This window comes from Meriones unguiculatus, chromosome 2 (genome assembly GCF_030254825.1).
Source record: "Meriones unguiculatus strain TT.TT164.6M chromosome 2, Bangor_MerUng_6.1, whole genome shotgun sequence".
Classification (NCBI taxonomy): Eukaryota; Metazoa; Chordata; class Mammalia; order Rodentia; family Muridae; genus Meriones; species Meriones unguiculatus.
This window is the reverse complement of record NC_083350.1, coordinates 1,063,558-1,090,620: the sequence shown is the minus strand read 5'-3', so window position 1 is coordinate 1,090,620 and position 27,063 is coordinate 1,063,558. Positions and strand designations below refer to the sequence as shown.

At 37.5% G+C, this 27,063-nt stretch overlaps 1 protein-coding gene across 2 annotated transcripts in view; it reads right to left on the bottom strand.

Annotated features, from left to right (window-relative positions):
- Dok6 (docking protein 6) overlaps positions 1 to 27,063 on the bottom strand; it is a 528,294-nt gene that overhangs the window by 83,125 nt on the left and 418,106 nt on the right. The window contains exon 7 of one of the 2 annotated variants that reach the window (XM_060376954.1): positions 23,872 to 23,989. The exons of the other annotated variant lie outside the window; for it this stretch is intronic. Within the exon in view, the coding sequence (XP_060232937.1) occupies positions 23,872 to 23,989 (118 nt within the window). The remainder of the gene's footprint in view (positions 1 to 23,871; positions 23,990 to 27,063) is intronic. 2 annotated transcript variants of the gene reach the window in all.

The following is a 27,063-nucleotide window of genomic DNA, read 5'->3' as shown; positions in this document are numbered from 1 at the left end:
TTTGGCTGGGAAGGACTCTCACGGTAGCACCTAGTCTGGTCATGCCAGAACCCCTTTAATCAGACCATAATGCCTGCAACGAATTTGTTTCTGCTCTACCTATCTCTAACAACCACCTATCACTTAAAACCTTTACTTTCTCCCAACTGCCCTGCCCTTACCACTTACACCTGTCCTGCTCATAGCTGCTCAGATTATGCATCCTGCCAGGTGTTCCGAGCACTGAGCACCTGGGACATGGCGTATACTCCCATGCGCCAAAAGTGGCTCATGCCAGGTGCTGAAACTGCCACTTTCTGTACACATTCTGTACACAGAATGCTTCTAAACTGCTGCTGTTAGGTAAGCAATTGCTGGGGACCCTGCCCACACACAGATGGCTTTAAATTGCACCACTGCCTCAGTCCCCACAGCCAGATTTTAAATCTCCTCTGGAATGCCTGACAAGAGAGGCTGGCCTGCAGAGGAGGGTTTTCAGTTGCACAGACTTCCGATCAACTGTGCATATGCATGCAGAGAGTTTTGAGCCTGGCTGGGAGAGCCTTCCCACGAGCAAGTACCTAGTCTCACTATGCACTATGGCTAGCCGCCATGTTGGTTTTGGGATAAGGAGGGTGGAACCATTGCTTCACTGCTATCTTCACTAAGGGCAAGCACATGGTTTCACCGCCATCTTAACTTAGGGCAATAAAGGACAGTCACATGATTGGCTGCCATCTTGGTTATAAAACAAGCAACAACAACAACAACAAAAATGCTTTGGTTTCCCTCATTGCCAGCTGCTTTTACTACTATGTTCCTGTCCCACTGTTTTCCGAGCTGCAAAATTGCAGTCTTTTATATGCCCTAAAAGGCCACTGCGCCCCTTTCTACTTCCTTTCTAAAGCTGCCTATTTGCCCCTGCCCCTATCCTTTCCTGCTATGAGAACTCGGCCTTCCTGCTGATAAAGCCCTGGTACCAGGCAGGGAGGATCTCAGGCTCCTGGCTAAGCCTGTGACCTGCCGTGTACTATTTGGTTGACGACCCACTAGCCCCATGGTCCATTCCCTTTTCTCCTTTCTCATTCACAGGAATGGCTTCCTCATATCTCTCAGGGAAACCTTTGGCTTTTACACCTATATTTGCTCTACTCAAATGTTTAATATCCAGTAATTAAGAGTGATCTGTGAAGCAAAAACAATTCCCTATTTCTCTTTTCTCAAAGTCTTGTCTATTTCTCTCTGCCTGCTCTCTCACTAAACATACTCTCTGGTTTCTTTTTATATTCTCAAGAAAAAAAAATCTTAAACTTTAAACCTTAAGGTGAACATGTGGGATGAACAATTTTAATCATAATTAATTCTCTATTTTATCTCCTTTTAGATTAGGACAGCAAGAAACCTCATTTTAAATTGGTATAGATTTTTATAAAAATTCAAAGTTACATTTTACAACATATATAATCTTTATCAATTCCTAAATTCATAAATGCTGTTTCTCCTGCCATGAGCTGCCTATGATCTAGATTAACCACTAGGCTTTCTGGCTAATAGGTTTGCTACAATGAATTAAGGTATAATTTTAAAATTACTTTGTACTGTTTTACTATATTGTTGATTTTAAAACTCATAACTCAGGGGTTACTACATGCAAGTAGTAAATTAAGATCTGTTAATTTTAGAGACATTTATGCTAAAACTTGGTCATTGTGCTATATCTTTAATATCAAAAGGTTAAAATATTCTTGGTCTTGTTTTCTAAAAATGGTATTATTATTAATCTATAGTATAGCCTTATACTTTTATAAGCTATGAACTTTTATATACTAAATCATACAAAAAACTGTTGTGCTCTATATGTATGAGCATAAAGGCTCCAACTTAACAGGGACAAAACCTAAAGTCCTAATATTTGATGGTTGATGAATACAAGTTAATAGTCATCTCATAGATGATCAAGTTCTCTAACATGTCCAAAAATATATTTCTAGTCTTACAGATGCAAACATGGTCTCACTGTCATAATAATAAACAGCTGAAGATGGTCCTCGAGTCACTATACAGGAGTCAGTAAAAATAATAAGAGAGGAACCTTCCCAACAGGCTCATCTACAGCAAAAACTATGCTCTACCCCTTGGCTGCTGCTGAGGCTGTTGGCATTCCCTCACAGAAAGCAAGAGGTCTGCAATGCCCCATCCAGCCAGGGTATAGCCAAAAGTCAATTCAACCAAGTGACTGTTTTAAATGTAGCCAAAGGGTACTCTGGTCCCACAGCTGTCTCAACAAGCAATGGCTGCCTGCCAGAAGACTGGCCTCTGGAAGTCAAAATGCTCCCATTCAGGTTTGTCTTCTGTGCCCAGCCATGGAGGCTCAACCAGCACAAGAGCTTTAGATACTTCCAGCCTTCCAGCTCCTTGGCCTGGTGGAGACAAATGGCTCCTTGATTCAGTGACTACCACCATCCTCATCCAGCCCAGGGTAACATTGCAGGTCTGTTTTGGCCTCACTGGGGTCCCGCAGACATGTTGCCAACTTCTGTCTTGGGAAACTCCAGATGCTTTCCCAGTTCTCTTCATATGCAGGAGACCAGGCCTTAAGCCTGAGTCCTAGAGTTGCTATTTTCAAGCTTAGATACAATATGCCTTGTCAGACTCAAGAAACAGGCCTGATTGGAACCTTTTACAATGCCTTTAGCTAAAGACAATACATGTTCATAGCAGTCTCATCTATGTCTCATGGTAAAAAACTAGATACAAAGGCCTAAAAATGTTGTTTGAGGGTCTAAGTAAGTGTTTTAAGGTTGGTAATACAAGTTATAAATGTTTGAGCATCTAAGAAAGCGTCTTAAGGTTGGTAAATGTAAGTTATAAGTGTTTGAGGGTCTAAGAAGGGGCTTTAAGATTGTTAAGTGCAAGTTATAAAGGTTGCAAGGTCTAAGGTGATTTAAGGTATCCTAAATAGGTAAAAAGGCTTAATATTTCCTCCTGTTACTATGCTACTGTTATATTGACTGTCCAGAGTTTTTACCTTTATCAATAGAGCCCTGATTTATTAATCTAACTTTAATACAAAAACATTTCACTATGCCACCACTATCATGATTCCAAGATCAAGATTTTAAATCTCCGTAATGTGTACTTATAAGGCTTCTGCCTTTTCAGAGCTCACCTTAAAAAATGCTTATGTTGTTAACACAGATGTGTATGTCTACTGCCTTTTCTACAATGTATATTTCAGTATTCATTACAATTGTGATGGTAAGATGTCTAAAGTTTTATCTCCTTTGTAAAACTTAAAGTAATTCTTGTAAGCTGTAGGAAATCCACCTGAATCCACCTCTCAGGTCAATTGGACTCCAGATAAGTACTGCAGTTATTACCTATCTCAGAAGGTGGGATTCCTCCCCTTTCCCTGGTTTTAGGACTTCCTGTTCTTGGGTATTTGATTGCTACCTCCTGCATGCAACACCTGCTGGATTGGTGAGTTTCCCTCATTGGGCAGCATAAATGCCTCTCTTGGAAGGGGAAAATTGATTGTTGAGCATCTGGTAACTCCCTACTACCCTTTGCAATGGGTAGTAGGAACTCCCAACCACAGTCTTCACTGGCCATGGTTGACCGTTTTGCTGACCTCCATTTAGGACTTCCTTTTTCCCTTGGGTGAGATTTTTTCCCCCTTCTACATGCATGTCCCCCTACCCCCATCTACGAAAATCCTAGTGCTAGGTAAACTGTGTGTCCTATGGGCAGCTGTGCCCTTGGTCTCTGGCCAATGTTGATGAGTTGTTGTATCAGATAGGACCATACTCTACTGAGCCAAACCTTGCCTTTGGGACACCTCTGGCAGGTCACTGACTCCCAGTAGGAATAGTCCATTCGTCCATTCCTCCAGATTCTCTGGGATGTCGTCTGGAGAATTTCAGATTTCTACACTTAGTGCCTACTTTAAGGACCTCTAAGCTTACACACTTCTGTAACCAAACCTCAGTTTTCTTAGATGACAAATTGAAAGCAAAGCCTTTTTAATTACTGACAGTGATTGCGTAAATGGAGGTTCCCATGTTCAAGTTTCTGATCCAAACCTTCTATCTCTGTTTGCTCTCCCAATAGTTTTAAATGTACACCTAAAATTTTTTCTTCATAACCTACTTAACTTTATCTTCTGCCTATATATATGTTTCAGTATCCTGTGTGACCCAGGATGTGTTTCCTACATCCACAACAGCACCAAAGCAACTACCGCAAGTGTTCCAGTCTGACCTCACAGACTTCCATCAAACTGGACCTGCACTTTCCTTCCCAGCCATGGATGTTCTCACAGACCCTGGAAAACATCAAAACAGCCTGTTCTTCCTGGACTTGGCCAGCATTTCAGTCTTTTGACCTCCCTACAGCACCCCTAGTCTCAGCAGGAAATAACCAGAAGAGAATCCGTGCCCAATATTCACTTATTATTAACAAAAGGCTGGAATGGTGTGCTTCAGGCCCAGGACAAGTAGCTGCAGGTTCTCCCAGCATTCCTCAGTCCCTTGCGTGGCTTCCCTTGTGTGGTTGGCTAAACAGTACCCTGAACTTTCCAGGGCAGGGGCTTCTCCTTCTCCTGACCATGTAATCTGGCCATTTTGTTGCTATTATTTTTTCTCTCTATCTTAACCTTTTGCATGGTAACCAAGAGCTGCTTGCAATGAACCTAAATTTATCTAGTTTAACTTGTCTTACATGAGAAGCAGCCCAAGCTCCTCATTTTTTAATTATAGAAAAAGGGAGGAATGTTAGTATTTAGGCAGCCTGCTTCTGGGTTGCCTAGCAACCTATGATGTCATCCTGTGTCCCAGGCAAGGTAGCTACACCTGGCAGGCATTATGTTGCTCCTTCAAAGGACCAACCTGGCACTTTGTCTCTTTCTTGGTTCTTGCTCTCTCCTCTCTTGCCCTCTCTCCTTTCTCTGTAGGGGGGTGCCTCTTTCTACCCCCTATCATGTCTTGCTCTCCTCTCTCTCTCTCTTAATCTCCATGTATAAACCTCCCTCATATAAGATCTGCTGTGTGGATCATCATCATTTATTTGGTCCTAACAATAACTCATCGAGGAGCTTATCCCTGGAGAAAAATGATTCTCATTTTCTCAGCAGCCATTCATTGCTTGTAGTTTTTCATCTGGAGATGAGACCTTGTGATTTTCCCTCCAAGTACATTGATGTGTCACTACATAGGCTGTTTGGCTAACCGTATTGTTGGAATTCACGAGCGCACCTTCCTCATCATATCTCAGAAACATCATCCAGCAGCAGGCATATTGGTCCTCTGGCTCTTACAATTTTTCTGCCACATTTTTTTTCTACCTTTCTTGAACTTTAGGCATAGAAGTATGTTGTAGGTGTTTAATTGAAACTGTGTACTCCATAATCCCTTATCTTCATTTTGACCAGTGTGGTTAAAGAGGACACAGACTGTAGAACAGACTCAACTATAGCTATTTTCTGAAACAAATACAATTTCTAACTATAATCTAAATACTTGTCTTTAGAGTCGCAGGGATGTGCATTTCTTACCCCTCATCAAACTAATCCCTTTTTGCAACAGATGGAGATTTAATGACAATGCTTTAAAGCTGCAATTTTTAGTTTTCATTTTCATCCATTATAAACTTCCTTTTTGCTAAATAAAAAAATACAATAAAGGTATAAAGATTTACTATTCTTAACCACACCCTCTCTACCTCACACGTGCTCCCCTGGCTCATCCCCAAAATGGCTGTACCATTTTTTAAGGCAGTATTTAGCATATTCTTTAGTTTTACCAATCCATTTAGTTGCAAGTCAGCTTTCCAGCTTATAGTGACTTTGTGTGTTTTCCTCAAACTTTTGACTTCATTTTTTATTTTTGTTGGTATGTTTGCTTGTTTGTATGGTTTCATAATGATTTCTGTATTGTTTTTTTTCCAGACTGCTTTTTATTGCACTTATTTGTTACACTACCCATATTTATTTTTCAGCTTCTTCCAGTGTCTGATACCCATTGCCTGGCTAACTGTTCCATCACCCAACAATCTTGCCTGCTCATTTGTGTGTGTGCGTGTGTAAATATTTTTATAGTGAGATATCCTTTATTCTTCATTTTAGAAATGTGTACATGCTCAACATCTAGGTCAAGCACATTCAGGCACACTGGTTTCTTTCTTTGGAATTCATTTCTTAGTTATTAAATCAACTCTTGTTCCTCCCAGAAACCTCTTCAGGTTATTTTCACCTAAAATCCAATAAACTATTGTGTGCTTATAAAACACTTTTATGTTTACAATTCATTCTTATTCTCAACTGTGATGGGCAAGTAAGACCACTTTATATCCTTTCCATTGTCTACATTATGAATATCATAATTCCTTTGACCTATTATAAAGTATATCATTTTCACAATTTCTACATGTATAAAGACATAATTTTATTTTATTTATATTTTGTTACCTTTTTTTTCTGTCTACAATCAGGAATCAAGTTAAACACAGACTGCAAATAGCAAATAAGTTGTTTTATTTTTGTTTTTGTTTTTTTAGAGGGCTGGCCAGCTTCATTATATGTGATACTTCTGGAGTATGGGGATATCTATCTCAACATAGAGTTGGGTGCTTAGGGAAAGGTGTGGATCCAGAAAGAGCTGGAATGGGGAAGGGAGAATATGTTCAAAACACATACAAAATTCTCAAAGAATGAATTAAGGTGTTTTTTTTTTTTTGCCAAATTAAAGGTTATCACTAGGGAGAAAGTAGCTTGACAGTGAATATTTCTGTAAACATAGTAATAGAGGGGTAATTTCTAAGGTCTATTTTTTAATACCCAGCTCAACTGTTATCACATCTCAGTGAGAAACCCCTACCTCCAGCATACCAGGGAGTCACTGGCAGTCTACTATTCTTTGGGTGTCCTGGGTTCCTAAGTAAAACACAGCACTTCCAACTGCTGCTGGCATTTATAATATTATATTAGTCTCCCTCTCTAGAGTATAAACAGCTCAAGAATAGAAATACTTCGTATCTTTGCAATTCACTACAGGACTAAGATCTATTCTGACACAACTCTATATGGAAATAAGATATTACAAAGACATGAAAATGTTTGAATTGAACATATGACCAATCTCATAAAATTGGTTTGTTGTTTGTGGTAGGTCCTGGAATAGGTTTTTGTAACATGATGAGAAAGTGTGGAAGGCTGGTTATCTATGAGGTTTTAATGATGGTCGGTGGAGGATTTGGTCAGTTCTGTTATTCAACTGTCTCTGGTTACTTGTTGGAAAGCACACTGAGTGTTTTGTTGTTGTTTGTTTTGTTTTTAAACTTATCATTGAAGATGATTCTATCTAATAACATGAGATTGCAAAAAATGATAGGTCACTGTGTGCTACAGCATTGGTCTTCACTACCCTAAATCTCATGTATCAAGGCTTGGGAGACAGTAGAAATTTAGAGTTAGGGCACAATGATAACTCTGTAGTTCATTTGGTTCATGTTCTTGAGTAGGACAGTTGGCCTTTTACTCTTTACAAGTTTTTCTGTTATGTATTGTGGTCACAAGATGAATGATCATGCTGAGCCACCTAGCCATAAGCCCACAGTAATAGGTGAACTGAATGTGTGACTACACCTCCAAACTCTAAGTCAAATAAACCTTTTTTCTTAATCATGTTAAACGTTAACTGCATATATTTATCAGGCACTATATACAAAGATGAATAACTGATTAAGTCAGTACATCAGTCATGTCATCAGAGCTCTGCCTACAAACTGGTGGATAGTGCTACCACACTGTTCCTGTTACCAGGAGCTCAGAGACTCCTTGGCCTATCTTCCTTCATCTCCCATGAGACTTATAATACTTTTGATAAAAGTCTTAAGACACATTTCAAGGAATGTGTATTCAATGGTCAAGATAGACATGTTTGTTTGGGGTAAAATCTCCACCACTAAGACAGAGCATAAATCTTACTAGGAGAGCTTTCTTGTGCTTATGGTACTAGGGATTGAACCTAAGGCAGGTGAAAGTTCTTCTTCTGGTGTTTATTCCTATACTGGTGTGTTACTTTATGTACTGAGGTAAGATTTTAATAAGTTTCTCAGGCTGGTATACATTGAACTCTGTATAGTACAGGGTAGCCTTGAACTAGTGATCCACCTGCTTATATCCCCCTGCCTCAGCTTCCCAGTAGTTAGAATTAAAGCATCTGTGACAAGGCCTGACTCAGCAGTCTCAATGATCTAATTTTTATAAGAAACTAAATTCTTGCCTTCTTTGAGCTTCATTGCTTCATTTTGGCACATTTCAGATTATGGTAAGGGTGTCAAAAGCTTTTGCTTGTTGTAGTTGCTAAGGGTCTCTGACTAGAGTTTCTTTTCTCAGGAGTAATGGAGATTGTAACTGGTCCTTATATTTTGAACCCAGAGAAGAGGATGAGTTGTCATCTGCATAATGATACAGTGAACTATGATAGTCAAGAGAAACAAAGACTGAGAGGCTGGGATTAGGATGCACTACAACAGTGGAGCTTGAAGTGAGAGATATTGGTAATCGATACAGGAGGGGTAGATAGACACAGCTGCTAACAATTCTTGGGCATGCAAGGCATCATTCTCATCTTTATTCCTCAGAGCCTAGCCTAAACCTCTATTCATCTGGCATCTAATGTTTGTTTAATAGCCTGAGTCACATGTTGGGTTAAGAGAACTAGAAAGGGTTGCCAGTTAGTATGGATGCACAAGAGTTTGGTGATGTATTACTAGCAATCAATACAGGTGAAAAGTATTACTACGCTAAGTACTTTACAGATGACTATACTATAGATAATGAGATTGAGCAAGAACATCATAATCAAGTTCATATAACTCACTCAAAATTATACTTCTGCAAATATGAAATTTAAAAAATTAATTTATTAAACGAAAGTATCTGTTAGTTGCCCTATGTGATATATTAGTAAAAATAAATGTTAAAAATTATGTATGGAAAAGAAATTAACAAGAAATACTGTAATATTGATGGTTTAGTGATATTAATTTTATTTTCATCTCCTCTTCTGAAGAATCCAAGACAGTATAAGTAGAGTGAAGGGAACTGATGTTCACCTTATGCAGATTTTACAGAGGTCTTATCTTCAGAGTGCTTAGTTTGATAATTTTTTTCTGGCTAGCCCCCTCCCTCCAATATTGATACCAGGCACCTATGTAAGAATAATGTTCCATTTTATAGAATTTCATAAAGTTGGACAAACCAACATGAAATTGTGTGATCGACTAGTCTCATCAAGACTGATGCTCTGGAAAAAACGTTTGACCGCAGTGTGCTCATGTATGTGTTACATAGTCTCCTTTCTTCTTCCACTTGAAATATCAGAGTTTTCTTTGTGGGAGATGATATAAATTATGGACCACTTTGAATTTTTTGTTGCCAGAATCCATGCCACATTAATGTCTTTCCTTTCTGGAAGTCTTACTTTTCAATCCTCAGTTCTATTGTATTATAGAAGGAATGGCTTCCATGTTTACATATCTCAGGCAGTTGTGTTTAGCACATATTCCTCAGGAGTGCTAATTTCGGGGTGAGAGGTCATCCACGAGCACTAGTGTGCTTTTTAAATAATATTTATGAATGCTTGGGCTGCATGAATCTAGAGCTAGTGCTCTCAGCCGCTGAATTTTCTTTCCAGTCCTATGAAAACTTTAAAACGAGAGTGTATTATATTGTATAAAACATTTATTGATATCATTTAGTAGTATTTAGCTTCAAGTCCTTAATAAGAAATAGTTTACTGAGATGTTATTACATTATCATTAGACTAACCTAACCTTCTTGGAATAAATACAGTAATACTGTGATATGGAAGACTGACAATATATTTTTTTTTCTTTTTCTACTATCCTCATTTAAATTGAGTTTGATGCTCAGGAAATTAGTTTCCCATCCTTATATTCTTGTAAACACATGCTAGAAAACTTCCTTCTACTACTAGCTTGACCTTATTCCATAGGTTTTGTGCCATGGTCTCTTTATCCTGTAGTTCAGTATTTTGTGAGTTCGCCATTACATCTTTCATTAAAGATCATGGAAATACATTTACAAATTTTAAAAATTTAAACCTGTAGCTTCAATTACCATGTTTCTATTTTACCACATTGTGGTCAGAAAACACAAACACATGATTGATTATTTTTTTTTGAATTTTATTTTTTTCTTATCAGTTACATTTTATTAACTCTGTATCCCAGCCGTGTCCCGCTCCCTCATTCCCTCCCAGTCCCTCCCTCCCTCCCTCATCTCCACCGTGCCCCTTTCCAAGTCCACTGATAGGGGGGACCTCCTCCCCATTCATCTGATCCTGTTTTATCAGGTATCTTCAGGACTGGCTGCAAAGCCCTACTCTGTGACCTAACAGGACTGCTCCTCCCTTGGGGGGTGGGGAGGCCAAAAAGCCAGTCATTGAGTTCCTGTTAGAAATAGTCCTTGTTCCCCTCACTTTGGGAAACCAATTGGTTACTGAGCTACATCTGAGTGGAGGTTCTAGGTTATATCCATACATGGTCCTTGGTTGAATGTCAGTCTCAGAAGATGTCATATATATTCGGTTTAATTAATGTTCCATGGATGCTTTAAATAAAGTATTCTCTAATTTTGTTTTGAGTTGAGCTTTCTAAAATATGATTAATCATCTAATTCTTTGCACATCCTTTAGAGTGCTGTAATAATAATAGTTTGGTTATAAGGAGGATGGACATGGTCTTGTGGCAAAAAGATATAAGGGTTGTGAGAAGGATTTTCATGGGTAGTGAAAAAAGCCAATAGAAAAGAAAATGCTGAAAAACTGGATCATGGTATTAGGATTCTGTAGAGAAACAACTGGTAGAAAAAACAAACAAATAAATAAATATACAATATGCATATCCTACATTTGTACTATTATATATAATATACAAATTACACACACACACACACACACACACACACACACACACAGTGAGTGGCTTACAGGCTGTGTTCTAGCTAGTCCAAACATGGCTTTTACCAATGAAAATTCAAATAATATAGTAATACAGTAGTTATTCAGTCCTTAATGCTCCAGAAATTAAATTTAATCATAACCTTTTCTGCTTGTGGATGTGAGAGTATATTCAGCTAAATTTTATATATTGATTCTTTGGTATTTTGTCAGATTTTTCAAGATCATATATTAGAATGACCACTTTTCAGCAGGAGGTACAAAAATTTTACTTACTGGCACTAAACCTGGAGGGCATTTGCAGCTTTGCTAGGAAAGCCACTTAAAGAGGCAACAGAGAATACAGTGGGGCGACGCTGTCACATTAATGCTTAAAGCACAGAAAAAAATATAAGGCAGGGTGAAAAGTGTATTGAATATAAAGGAGAAGAGATGAGAGCAATTTTGAAATTTACAAAATAGGACACTTCAAAAGAAGTTGGAGAGAGGGAGGAACACATTTGAACTTGTTGCCAAGCTTAGTTAAAAGCTTAAAAAGCAGTAATGAAAACTAATGGCACCCCTCAAGGGTCACATCAACTACTTTACATATACAATGTGCTTTAAACCATTTCACAAAAAGAGAGAGTCCCAAACCATATAGAACTTATCTTAAAACACTAAGGATTTTCCACAAATTGCTTAGATGGCTTCCATCTGGACCGTCTCATTTAAAACCCAATTGAGAATAGCCATTGCCTGCTCTTCAGAAAAAAATAATTCTTGTAAACCTTGATTATGGTTCAGGGAGAATGTAACCATGCAGAATGATGGAGACTATAAATGTTTTATTCTGTCCTGTCTTTTATTTTGTTAACTCTGGGGTTAGTCACAGAGACACAAAGAAGTTAGAAAACTAAGACCAAACTTGTTTGACAGTCCAAATCTTTGTCTTGCACTTCTTTTTCATTTATGTGCTTCAGTTTTCTTACTTATAAAATGGAGATACTAATCGTACCATTGTCTTAGAATTGGTAGGAAGGCGAAATATCATGACATAGTGTAAAGTGATCAATAAACAAGAACAAAGTTGACAACACCTTTCGCCATACATGGAACCTGCTACTATAACTTATTCAGGATTATGTGTACATTATTACCTAGTATGATCTCTTGTTCAGAGTAGAGTTTTGCAAAGAATATACACTCTTCTTTTTGTAAAGCATTTTCAAACATGTTTGATTTTTCTTAATACCAATGCAGACTATGCACATCTATGGTAGAAGTCAGTCTGTTTCTCTCCATTCCTAGACCATACTGAATGTGAAAGATTACCATATCTCGTAGTCTTCAGAAGGATGGGTTTGACTTTCAGCAGTCAGTTAAGATGTGAATAATACATTGTGATTCCAACTTTTATATGCTTCAGTTTGTTTAACGCAACCTTAAAAATAACTATAATGTATCTTATAGTTTCTTCTCATTAATGCAGAGATGTGTTCAAGTAAAACACTGATTATATTATAATTTGTAGTATGCATATTTATTTATTATTTTTTAACAGCTTTTGCAACAAGGCTTTCTAAGCAAAGCTTATAAGAATTCACAAAGACTGAAGCATAAGCACAGGGCCTACACAGGTCTTAATAGGTTTTTGCATATATACTACAGCTTTTCTTTTTGTGTTTTTTTGGGACTCCTGAATGTGTGAATGAGTTGTCTCTAATTCCTGAGCCTTCTCTTGGGGCTCTTTTCCGTCCGTTTGTTTGCATTGTCCAACTTCAATGTGATGGCTTTTGTTTTATCTTATAATATTTTATTTTGTTATGTAGTTATTTTTTAGAAACTTGTTCTTTTCTAATTTGTAGCATTTTCATCCTATTTGCTTCTTCACAAAACCAGTTTGTTGTAGATTTAAGAACCATGATAAACTGTATTATCAATATTTTTGTGAAGTTCAAAGGTTTGTTTTTTTTTTTCATTAATTGTGATGGCTATTCTTGGTTGTCAATTTGATGACATCAAGTTTAACTAAATTAACTAAAACCCAAAAATGACTGGACACACCTGTGAGATTTTTGTTCTTGTTGTTGTTCTTTGCTTAATCAAATCATTCTAAATGGCATTTTTGAGGTAGGAAGATACCTGTAATTTACATCCTTTGAGGTGGGAAGATCTGCCTGTAGTCTGAATTATTCCTTTCCCTGAAAGCCTATATAAAAAAACATGGTAAGACAGAAGCTCTTTTCCTGCTTTCTCTTTACCCTCACTAGCAAGTCTATTTCTTCACTGGCATTAGAGCCTACTGCTTTAGCATTCTTGCGTATACTTAAGACCAGCTAAGACATCCAGCCTTGGGAACTGAGCAATTACTGGAGTTTTGAATCTTCTGTACAGGCAGCCATTGTTGGATTAGCTGGAGCACAGGCCTGTAAGTCATTCTAATAAACCCCTTTATGTATATGAATGTATGTGCGTATGTGTAGCTGTAGGTGTAGATGTAGATATAGGTGTGTGTATATGATATATATGTATGTATATGTATATATTCAGTCTTTAAGTTCTCTTACTCTAGAGAATCCTAATACATTAATAAATAATACACAATTCTTAAAGAAAACTTTCAGTTCATCATGAGGGTGTTCGTTAGCACAACAGACATGAGCAGAGGCTTTCTTTCTTGATTATCTTTTTTAAGCATATGCAGAATTCTAAAATGGGTATGGCAGAGCAAGGTATTAAAGCTTTTGCTTTAATAAAGTGTGCATGGGGGAAGCAACTTTCCAAGTTTATTTTGAGTACTGGACTATTCTAATAAATAAAAGGAGTAGAATTTCTGGCATAGAGTTCTACTGACAGCAAAATATTTTTATCTTTTATCATTGAAGGTATTTGTCTGTCTTAATGGTTTGAAGTTTATAGATATACTATGCCTTCAATAGGCTTAAGAATTAAAATATAACCTCAATTTTATTATTTATGAATATGAAAACACTATAATTTCTTTCTAATATAACAAAATCTACAAGAAATTTCTGGCCATTCAAAAAAGATATAGTATTTGTCTTGAATTAAATATAATCATTCAACACCTATGAACTGCATTCTATCCTTAATTCCTGTTGTGGAAACTTATGCTTGTATATGATATTAGGGTATTGAAAAAGAAGCAAACTTTCAATTAATATTTATTATTTATAGGGCCATAAGATAACTGCTAGATTCCTTTGAAAGATACAAATGATGCCAATTTCCTGGTGTTTCTCATCTATTTTTACTCTTTAATCACAAACAGCTTTCTGCAACACTCTGGACTTTTTGTCAGAAATAGGAAAATAAGTGGAAATATCATGAGGAACATTTATTAAACCTAAAACTAGGATTATGGTTTATTGGGAAGAACCAAAGAAAGGTGAAGTTAAAAACTAGAGGAGGGGACAGGAAACAAGCATTGCTAAATATTTTTCTCTCTAGGTTCTTGTATGTGTTTGTAATTTAGTAAGCTTAGTAGTACAGGTCTAGTTTTGAAGGAAATAAAATATGGCGAGACAGCAATGGACAAATGTTTCTGTGTAAATACACACGTGCATGTGTTTCTGCGTGCTCACTTTTGAGTATGTAAATGCATATACACATGACAAAGAAAGCTGAAGTTTTATCCATATTAACTAACCTGGTCATGTTAGCCTTCCCCTGAACTAGTATCATATCCTATGGGTATTATGTAATAAACAAAATACAATCTATGTACTTTCCATGAAACTCAGTTGACATTGACATTGACTATCTGTTACTTATCTTATTATAGTTACATAATTCATTGTGGGAAGTTTGGTGGGGATGAAATCATATTTACAGAAAATTTTGTTTTTAAATTTTCCATTTGAATTAAAATAATAAAATACTTTATCACAATTATTGTTGGATTATGCTAACAATATATTATACCAAATAGAACACCTAGAAAACCTTAACCTTTTATATTCTTAGTAATTACTGTGTCATGTGTGCTGAAAAGTGACTCAGTCTCCGACTTGCTTTGTGTCATATCTTCAAGCATATGTCTTGTTCTACTCCAGCAAAACTCTGCCATCTCAGCCCTGAGGCTCAGCTCTAGTCTGGTCAGTAAGGTGATGCTCCTGAGCATAGGGTCAGCAGTGCCAGATCCAGCCAAGTGAGGGCCAGCCATGGGAAGGGTGTTCTCTGGAAGGTCCCTTGGCATCTAGAATAAGGTGATCAGCAGCATTCAGAGATTATGAGCTGAAGACTGGCTGGTGGGATGATGTGGAATGCAGAGAGCCTCTGCTCAGTGACTCAGCTCCCGTGTTCACTGGCTCCTAGAACCTATGATTCCTTAGACAATCTGCACTGAATGATCCAAGGCTGGAAAGGGGTGCCTCCTCTGTTAAGGATGTTGAGTCTTATGCCTCATGGTGAGAAGAAAAAAAATAATTCCAAGAAGATTAAAGCCCGAATTTTATTTTATTTTTTGATTGTAAAATCTTTGGGTATGTGAGTCTTTGAAACAGTGTCTGTAGAATTTTAAAACCTAGAATTTTTTTCACAATGTGATATTTTTATGAAGTCTTTAGGAGGAAGAAAAATTCTTCATGCCTAATGGCAACTGTAATTCTACTTGGAGAAAATACTACAATATATTGTTATCAGGAAGCCTAGCACTGCTGCCAGAAAGAGAGAAACTTCATAGTGTTAGTTTAACTTACTTTAATACACTGGCAATCACTAATATTTATTGAACACCTTGCCATAAATAATCCTATTTACTCAATGTGGTAGGTTCTAGCATGGTATTTTAGGGACAAATGAAATGCAGCTTAGAAAGTTTATTACCCAAACTCACACATGTTAACATTAGTAAAGTTACCATTCAAGTCAGGTTTATTTAACTTCAAAATTCAGGAGTGGTTTGTTCCCTTTCACTGAATTTCCCACAGTAGTTTAAGTCAGTAGTATAAAAAGAAAAGCATCTACAGTGAAGTAGAGGATAGCCCAAGGGATGAAGCAGGATTTAAGCAAATACATTGATTTAACATTATCTACTAGTGCCTCAGAGATAAGGAAAGAGAGGCTGATTAATTGTAACTGGAGAAAATAACAAATATTTTACAGTGGGAATTTTCTTTGCTTTTTTTATGATATCAACTTTGGGATACAACTTTTTAAAATTTATCTCAAAACAGTGACATCCCGAGAGGCACTTTTTGTTTTGACTAACTTCTCTTAAGATACAGATAGGCAGTAAATTTTCATAAATATGGCTTAATAGACAGAAAGTGTTGGTTCCAGAAAGAGTCCTATTTCTGTGAGTTGTTACTGAATCGCCAGGAGCATGCTGGTGCCTGTGGGGACCTTTAATGTATTTGGCTACTTCTAACTGTCCTGCCTTCCAAAACCACACAGTCTGAATATAGAAATGAAGGGATGTATACTACTCTTTCATTGCCGCAATTTGCTGTACTACTCTTTAAGTTTAAAAGGCTTTTAATTTATAATCTGGAAAACATGCCATGGTGAAATTTTATTTTATTTTATTTTTGTTTTATTTCTCATTTTTATTGAGCTCCTATTAACTACTCCTTGCTTTCAAATTCATGGCCATTTGTTTCTTTTTTCCTTTTTTAATTAAATTTTTATTTTTTTACATTAATTACATTTTATTTGCTTTGCATCCCAGGTGCAGCCCTCTCCTTCATTCCCTCCCAGTCCTACCTTCCCTCCCTTATCTCCTCCCATGCTCTTCTCCAAGTCCACTGATAGGGGAGGTCTACCTCCTCTTCCATCTGACCCTAGCTTAACATGTCTCATCAGGACTGGCTGCATTGTCCTCCTCTGTAGCCTGGCAAGGCTGCTTCTCCCTCAGGAGAGTGGTCAAAGAGCCAGCCACTGAGTTCATATCAGAGACAGTCCCTCTTCCCCTTACTAGGGGACATACTTGGATACTGAGCTGCCAAGGGCTACATCTGAGCAGGGTTCTAGATTACATCCATGAATGTACCTTGGTTGGAGTATCAGTCTCAAAAAGTACCTCTGAGCCCAGATGTTTTGGTTCTGTTGCTCTCCTTGTGGAGCTTCTGTCATCTCCAGGTCTTACTAACTACTTCTTTCATATGATTCCCTGCACTCTGCCCAAAGTTTGGCCATGAGTCTCAGCATCTGCTTAGAAACACTGCTAGGCAGAGTCTTTCAGAGGCCCTCTGTGGTAGGCTCCTGTCCTGTTTCCTGTTTTTTCCTTCTTCCTATGTCCTTCGCCTTTGTCTTCCTAAGTGAGGATTGATCCTCTTACCCCGGGTCCTCCTTGTTTATCTTCTTTAGGTATACAGATTTTAGTATGTTTATCCTATCTTATAACTCTATACAAGTGAGTATATACCATATGTGTCTTTCTGCTTCTGGGATACCTCACTCAGGATGATCTTTTCTAGATCCCACCATTTGCCTGCAAATTTCATGATTTCCTCCTTTTTGATTGCTGAGTAGTATTCCATTGTGTAAAAGTACCACAATTTCTATATCCATTCCTCTGTTGATGAACCTCTGGATTGTTTCCAGGTTCTGGCTATTACGAATAAAGCTGCTATGAACATGGTTGAACAAAAGTCCTTGTTGTGTACTTGAACATCTTTTGGATATATGCCTAGGAGTGGTATAGCTGGATCTCGAGGAAGCAGTATTCCTAATTGTCTGAGAAAGCGCCAAATTGATTTTAAAAGTGGATGTACAAGTTTACATTCCCACCAGCAGTGGAGGAGGGTTCCCCTTTCTCCACAACCTCTCCAGCATGTTTTGTCACTAGAGTATTTTTTACTTAGCTTCCTGTATACCAAAGACCAAAGGGGCCAAGAAAGAAATCAGGGAAGAAACACCCTTCACAATAGCCACTATTAACATAAAGTACCTTGGGGTGAAGCTAACCAAGCAAGTGAAAGAGCTGTTTGAAAAAAACTTCAAGTCTTTGAAGAAAAAAATTGAAGAAGATATCAGAAGATGGAAAGATCTCCCATGCTCATGGCTTGGCAGGATTAATATAGTAAAAATGGCCATCTTACCAAAAGCAATCTACAGATTCAATGCAATTCCCATCAAAATACCAACACAATTCTTTACAGAACTTGAAAGAAAAATTCTCAACTTCACATGGAAAATAAAAAAAAAAACAAGAATTTCCACAATGATCCTGTACCATAACAGATTGTCTGGAGATATCTCCATCCCTGATCTCTACAGAGCAACAGTAATAAAAACTGCATGGTATTGGCATAGAAACAGAATGGTGGTTCAATAAAACCAAGTGGAGGACCCAGAAATAAACCCACACACCTATGAATACTTGATTTTTGACAAAGATGCCAAAACCATTCAGTGGAAAAGAGACAAATGGTGCTGGTCCTACTGGATGTCTACATGCAGAGAAATGAAAATAGGTCCATAATTATCACCATGCGCAAAACTAAAGTCCAAGTCGGTCAAAGACTTCAACGTAAAACCAGACACACTAAATCGATTAGAAGAAAAAGTGGAGAAGAGCTTAGAACTCATTGGCACAGGAGAAAACTTCCTGAATAGAATACAAAGAGCACAGGCTCTAAGATCAACAATCAATAAATGGGACCTCATGAAACTGAACAGTTTCTGTAAAGCAAAGGACACTGTTGTCAGAACAAAATGACAGCCTCCAAACTGGGAAAGGATCTTCACCAACCCTATATCTGACAGAGGGCCAATATCCAGAATATATATAAAGAACTAAAGAAGTCAAAAAACAACAAATCAAGTAATCCAATTAAAAAATGGAGTACAGAGCTAAACAGAGAATTCTCTGTAGAGAAATACAGAATATCAGAGAAACACATAAAGAACTGCTCAATGTCCTTAGCCATCAGGGAGATGCAAATTAAAGCAACCCTGAGATTTCACCTTACACCTATCATGGTGAAATTTTTTAACAGAAAAAATATCTGACATGAACTCAATGACTGGCTCCTTTACCTCTTTCCCCACCACCGAAGGAGGAACAGCCTTGCTAGGCCACAGAGGAGGACATTGCAGGCAGTCCTGATAAGGTAGGGTCAGATGGAAGGGGAGGAGGACCTCCCCTAGCAGTGGACTTGGAAAGGGACAGGGAGGAGATGAGGGAGGGTCGGAATGGAAGGGAATGAGGGAGGGAGCTATGGCTGGGATACAAAGTAAATAACCTGTGATTAATATTAAAAAGATAAAAATAAAAAAATATCAATGAAAAAATTATAAAGAATTCAAATTTAAAACTGAATGGGCAGTAAAGAAGGACAGAGGGTCACAGCTAACGAAAGAATAAATAAAGCCTTGGATTTGCCTAACTTGTTTGTGCTGGAATTTTCTTTAGCATTTTCTGAAGGTTATCTTTAATTCTAATTGTCTGTTTCTGTCCTGTCCTTCTGAGAAATTGGAGCCACAGATGCCCTTTCCCTGAGCATTAAATGCCTTTGGTGTAATTAGGTAAGCTTCTGTGCTGACACTGGTGGTCTGCAGCTTAATTGCAGACACACAGAGGGCAAAAGAGGGCACACAATTCAGAGCTGGCATTTGGATATTAATTGCTGTTAATGAAAACAGAACTTCTATAGCTACCAGCTTTACAGAAGATGGAGCCTCAATCATCTTTGTTGAATTTTTTCAGAAACAGTGCAAAGTGTATCTATCCCATTTAATTTTGTATCAAAAATTTAAGAATGGTACCCCCCCATAAGCACTTTTGCTGAGAGGATTTCAGCTCCCCCTTCATTACAGTTTATTGAAGAAGCACTAATCTCAGTGGAAAAGCAGCGGGTGAAGAGCCAAGACATCGAGCTAACAGATTAAAAGGACAGATTTACTGCATTTCAGTACAGTTTGTGCTTACCAAATTAATAACAAGCAATAGAAAATGTCCGAGCTCAGTAATGTTGCCTTCCCCTAGCCACTCTTCTTCTCCTTCTCTCTATCATTATTTTAATAGAGAAAGTATTGCTTCCTGCAGGGGCTCATGTTTCTCTGAACTGTTATCAAGTCACAAGTAGCAGGCTGATACTTTACTTCTAATCTTCCCTAATTTTCTTTCCTCTTCCTTTCTTTCTTCCCTATGTATATATCACAATATCTTAAAAGAAAGCTTACAGTTTATGAGGATAGTAATTTTTAAAAATAATTTCATAGTCAAAAGTTCAAAATGATGTTTTATTTACAGTTTAAGCTTTCTTGATTTCAGAGAAAACATTTTTTGTGTGTGGTATCATAAGCATTTGGAGGTTAGCTAAATATAGGTAACAAATCACCAGCTAATACAAGTTAAGCATCCCTATCTCTCACCATTAAGAGAAGTCTTCACTTCCGAAAAAAAATGAGGCAAAACTGACCTATCGTGAGCTACTCGGGGTGGAGGTGGTAAATAGTAGTTATTACTCAGGACAACGAGGACTTGTTAGAAGCTAATGATTTCTTTTCTCATTCATTTGATCCACACATAATATCTCATTCTGTCAGAGCACCCTCTGGGAGCAGGGTGGAAAGACCAGCTTATTCAGTGGCACTGATTCTCCAATCACAGAGTCAAATGCTGCATCTCACTATTGATATATTTGTCTTTAAAGGGGTCTGGCAATAGGCAAATACATGAGCAGAGCAAAACTTAGTTAAGTCTAAAGCATAGATGCTGACAGGCAATCGAAGTTTGCATAAGTTTAGTATAGATTAGTTTGTTTTCAGGCTACAGATTTTTTTGTCTCTAGTACATGTGCTGCTTATTAATGAATCCAATCTATTAAATATGGAGCACACAAAAAAATTCTTTTCCTTTTGAATGAAAGCTCACTGAATTTAATTCACATTGATCCATAGCTTTATAGCCCAGATATAAAAATATGGTTGTGGCATAGAAGAAGAGGGAGGGAGGGTAGGATTGGGAGGCGTTAGGGGAGGGAGCTACAGCTGTTTTACAAAGTAAATAAACTGTAATTAATAAAAATAAAATTTGAAAAATTTGATTGGAAAATTTGAAAACTAACTTTCATTCTTAAATCTGTGATTTACTTGACATAATAGCTAGTCTTCATTACTACCTTTACTGTATTTAGAATTTCTATGTAAATACAACCTCTGATTAGGCCATGACAATGTTTCTAGAAAGGGATAACAACAGAGAAGACCTGTCTTGGATGTATGTGAACTATCTAACGTATTGCGGTCCCTGGCTGAATAAATGGGAAGCGGGTAGAGAGGGGTCTTCCTCTTGCTCTGTATTGCAACTGAAGTCCCACGTGACCAGATGCCTTGTGCTTCAGCTATCACAGGATGGTGCATTTCCTTGAATTGTAAATTAGAAGAACTCCTCCTGGCTTATGCTTTTTCTTGTTCATAGTCAATGAGATATAATTTACATTGAATAGGTTCTACTATTTGATATACAGTAATTACTTTAGTTAATGCATAGTCTTGTTATGCAAAAGAGTAACAAACCATTTAACCAGAGAACAGTGTGATTTGGGGATTGTATGAGTGAAAATTTAGTGATATTCTTGACCAATAACATTTAGAACACTAGAATTTTGTTTTAATTCTGCAAAGTACACAATGATAGTACACAAGCATATTCTCCTCTTTGTGAAAAACAAATGTTGCCATGTCAGGATCACAGCTAAGGGATATGAGGTAATCAGACTTATACATGCAATTTTGCTAAAATTAGAGGTTCACAAAAGGGTACTGAAGTTCCCTGCTTCTGTTTATATTTTGCCCTTGTTTGAGTAATTTTAGTCAACAATGATGCTACTTGAATTTAGTCCCGGTGAGGAAAACTTCTGAGGATCCTGTCCCCTGCGTATGTGGACTGCTACCACACAATAAGTCATTTCTGTCAAGTGTCCCTAACAAGTTCATATCTACAACTGTTACCTAACATCTATCTACCGATTGGCCGCCATCTTTGTATCTAAATACCTATTTTATCCCTGCCCAAATACCTAGATAATTGTAAGCACTCTAATGTATGGTATAATGGTAAAATAAGGTTATACCGAATGATTAGTGTGTATTAGTCTAAGGAAATGCAGTGCGACAGTCAATCCATAGTTAATGAATTAGAATTTATATATGTATATAGTATAAAACAATAACCAACCAAATAATCAGGGAATGCCATGGTATCAAGCCCACATATATAGATTGTCCATTGTAATTATAGAGCATTTTAGAAAGCAAATTAACACTGTCCTTCAAAGATTGTCTGTTTATGTTTAAAGAGATAGTTCAATTCACTCTAGTTACATTTATTGATGTAAAATTATTTCTTAAGCTGCTTTACAGGCTAAATATTAACTCTTCCATTGGAGAAAACATTCAGTTATATGGTCATTAAAACTTCTGTCCATTATTCTTTTTTATTTTATTTTTTAATTTTAATTTTATTTTTTTATGTTAATTACAGTTTCTTCACTTTGTATCCCAGCTGTAGACCCTTCCTTCATTCCCTCCCAATCCCACCCTCCCTACCTCACCTCCTCCCTGCCCCTCTCCAATTCCACTGATAGGGGAGGACGTCCTCCCCTTCCATCTGTTTCTTTCTTTCTTTGTTTTATGGTACCAAGATCAGAAAGGTCTGGAACATTCTAGACAAGATTTTGAGTACTAAGCTATATTAGTGTTTCCTTTCTCTGATTGTTTATCTTCCCACGAAAGTTTCATTTGCTCTTCTTTATTATCAGTCTTTATACTCTTAAATATTTTGTTTTCCAAATAAGTAATACTAAAAGACACTGTCTTAAGTACAAATATCAAGTCAGCCATAAATTTAAACAGCCATTTAAAGTATAAAATGCAATTGCTTTCTACAAATGACTAAAACACTTCCAACTTCTTTTTCTTGAAGAACATATACTTAATCATTTCTTGGTGTTCAAATTTCACTTATGTTGCTGAAATTCTGGCAAGCAAATAAAGCTATAAAAATAGTCACATTATTTCATTTTGCTTGTAATTTAATTTTTTGTGTAGCAAAGCAATTAATGTTGTTATTAAGTACAAAAGCTAAAGTATGGAAAGAAACAACAAAAGAAAATGAAGCAAAAACACCAAACTTTAATACTGAGGCTTAAGCAGTAGTTAGAAGTTATGCATTCACTAAGTGTTCACTGGACGCCTGCTATTTTCAAGCCTAAGCTGTTGGATAAATGCTTGCTGTTTGAGTGTGTGTTTCAGCTGTGTATTTCATTATTATTCTTGTGTTTCTTACTTCCTCCAGGGAGTATATTCTATTTGAAGGATAAAAGTATCATTTAAAACAAAAAAAGAAAGCATAAAAAGGCTGATGGCAGGGGTTCTGTAATTACTCATCAGTTGTCTGACACTGCTTCGTCACCTCATCCCACAAACCATTCCCAGGTTGGTTAGCTGGTCCCTGGGAAAACCAGAGGCAATGTATATACACTCTATCTCTTTTACACTGCCCCTCCTCAGTGGGCCTCTCTGATAAGACTGGCTACATCTGGCAGCTTCTCTGGGTAAGTTTGTGAAGCATTTTAGTCCTAAGCCTGAAACCAGCTCCTGAGCTGACTCCTAGGAAGAATAAAAGATGTTGAAAAAAAAGTCCTTTGTAAAATGGCATTACAGAGACTTCAGCATTTGACTTTCAGCTTTGCACAACATGCTTGTATAATGTTTTACTCTTCTAAACGTCTTCTGCCAAATTTGGTCCTTATACATCACAGTACTTTTAGGAATCATTTTATAGCATGCATATATAAAATGATAGCTTTTAAAAAAGTAATGGTGAATTTCAGAGTTCCTACTGTGCTCTGAGAAAGTTAAGCAATCAATGCAAATACACAGCATTTTGTAAGGCTGCCCCACAGAAGAAAGTAAATGACAGTCAATGTGACTTTGTCACTGTAAAGCTACTTGCCTTGCAAGCTGTAGATTTCTCCAACGCTGTTCTGACGCGTAATGTGATGCCAGTATGCACTACGAGGAAGAGAGATGGATTTCGATAATGTCATTGGTTCAGTCAAGCTTGTCTGAAGCTAAAAGAGAAGGAAAATGTATCTTAGGCCTCCTTGGAGATAGCAAACTCAGAACAACCCTTTAAAATGTCAAGGATTAAATGTGAGTGACAGAAAACAGAATTTGTTAAAGATACCCATATAATTCCCTATTCAAGGATAACTGTCAAAAGTGCGACTGAAATTGCAACTGAAATTGTGACTGATAGGTTTCCCGTGCTCCAGTGGACACATGAGCAGCACTAACTAGACTCAGTGGAAGAGAGAGGTAGAGAAAGAAGGGGAGAAGTCAGGGAGAGAAAGACAGAGCAATGGAAAAGAGTATGTTGGGGTATATGGAGAAACTTAGAAAAGGAAAGTGGACTAGATATGATCATATCATTGTGTAAATGTATGAAATTATTAAAAATAAGCATCTAGAAGAGTTTGAACATGCGTGGGGCAAAGGAAAATAGCTCAGTGGGTGAAAGACCCACAAGAGTGATGCCCAGCACCTGCTGCACAAGAGTGATGCCCAGCACCTGCTGCACAAGAGTGATGCCCAGCACCTGCTGCACAAGAGTGATGCCCAGCACCTGCTGCACAAGAGTGATGCCCAGCACCTGCTTCAGAGGCTGGGAGGCCAAGGGTATTCCTGTAGCTCGTGCTGCTGGAGGTGAACACTTGAGAAGGATCATGGGGTCTGATTATCTGCAAGTGTACTCCAGGTTCATTAAGAGGCCCTGTCTCAAGGGGATAAATGTGATAAAACATAACAAAGGACTATCCTTTGTCCTCCACAGACAGGAGCTCACCCCTTCACGTGTGTATATACCACACATACACACCACATGCTACACACAAACACACATAAAAAAGAAAAATACATGAGAAGAGTACTTGTTAAGAATTGAATCTGACTCGTTAAGGGGAGCATTGAGAATCCCAGTGGCTTCTTGCCAATAGAGGAGGAGTGCTGGAAAATACCCAGTGGAGAATCAGTTGTAAGTCACCTTGTGAACTCGTTTGCATTTCAGTGGTTGAGAATTATTTACACTGCCCACAGCATTATCCAGTGTATAGAATGGCAAAATAATTCAAGAAATTAAGAAGCAGGCTGCCAGAGTGACATGTTCTAGAAAAGGTGTCAAACGCAAGAGACCCATTTTTAGACTCTTCCTGACACCTCCTCCACCATAGTGCGGGGTTGCTTTGCTTTACAGCATCATTCTCTTGACACACTGAATGAATATCCTCTCTGAAAATCTCCATGATAAGTGATTAGAGAGTTAAATGTGTTTGTATTCTGAATGTACTATTTTTGAGGTTGGCTGATTACATCATTCCCTGGGGCATATAATTAACAACAACAACAACAACAAAAGGAATGGATTTGTAATTTTAAAGAATAAACTTTTTTATTTATTCATATTGTTTTTAAAAATAAAGAAATGGTTTTACTTGCTCTTTGGATATGCCACTTTAACATATCCTGAGCAGTGTATAAACAAATCCCTTGGCTACTGACATCTCAAAGGCAAGAGTGCCATCAGCTAACTTCTGAAGCCTAGAGCAGAGACATTTCTGCTTTACTGTAACTTTTCTGGCTGACATTCCCACTACTGTATTTGGAAAATGTCTTTATTTACACTGTTCTTTGTTCTGTAGCTATAAAACCTTCACAAAATGTTATCACATTGGAACATGGAATTTGGAGTAACTTGAATTTGCTATCTTGCACAAGATCAATACAAGTTATTGAAAGTCTGCCATCTGCATTGAATGTATGACAGGAGTCTACCGCAGAAGGCATCTGAAAGACTCTACCTAGCAGTGTTTTAAAGCAGATACTAAGACTCATAACCAAACCTTTGGCAGAGTACAGGGAATCATATGAAAGAAGGGGAGTTAGTATGATCTGGAAAGGATAGGAGCTCCACACGGACCAAATATAGCTGGGCACAGGGGTCTTTTCTGAGACTGGCACTCAACCAAGGACCATGTATAGATATAACCTAAAACCTCTGCTCAGATGTAGCCCGTGGTAGCTCAGTAACCGATTGGTTTCCCATAGTAAGGGGAACAAGGACTATTTCTAACAGGAACTCAATGGCAGGCTCTTTGACCTCCCTACCCCCCAAGGGAGGAGCAGTCCTGTTAGGCCACAGAGGAGGACTTTGCAGCCAGTCCTGAAGATACCTGATAAAACAGGGTCAGATGAAAGGGGAGGAGGTCCTCCCCAATCAGTGGACTTGGAAAGGGGCAGGGAGAAAATGAGGGAGGGAAGGAGGGATTGGGAGGGAATTCTGGAGCGGGATACAGCTGGGATACAGAGTTAACAAAATGTAACTAATAAGAAAAATTTTTAAAAAAGTAAAAAAAAAAAAAAAGGAAGTCTGCCATCAGAGCAACTTTGCAGCTGATTCTTATATATCTCAAATGCAAGTTCTCTTCCCTATTTATACAGTATGCATATTCTCCACACCCACATTTAATATATATTGGCATGTGTAGGGCTGTGAAGAAAAACAGATTTCTTTTGTGTGTATGTGTGCTGATGCTAAGTAGAGCTGTCTGTACCTGTAGCATTCTTGTTATGCATGGACATGCCCAGTTCTACCTCAGCCCTGTAGCTGGAAAACAGCTGTGTGCAGGGAAAACCATGTTTAGATAACATCAAATGTGTTCTTGTAGACAAACTTCATCTCCCACAACTATACCTCTAAGAGTAGAGACAGGTTTCACTTTGTGGTGGTGCTATTTAGAAAGGAGGACAATTTCTTGTATGAAACATGGAGCTGATTATGTACATAAATCTTAATTTAATTGGTGTCAACAATGCCCACTAATAACATCAACTAAAGTGAATTCATATTAATCATAGTTCTGTTTATTGTCTAATCTTTATTCTTTTCTTAATCTAGTCTAATTTATTATTTTTCATAAACTAGAGTTTCTGAAATTTGATGAAAGTGATATTCCTTCTATATTTTAATTTAATTTTGGTAAACATTTTTTTTTTTTACACAAAATGGTCAGTCTTGGGCATCATAGAAACACAAAGAGCATATAATAAATGTTGAAAACAAATACCAGGAAACCAGCAGAACATCCCC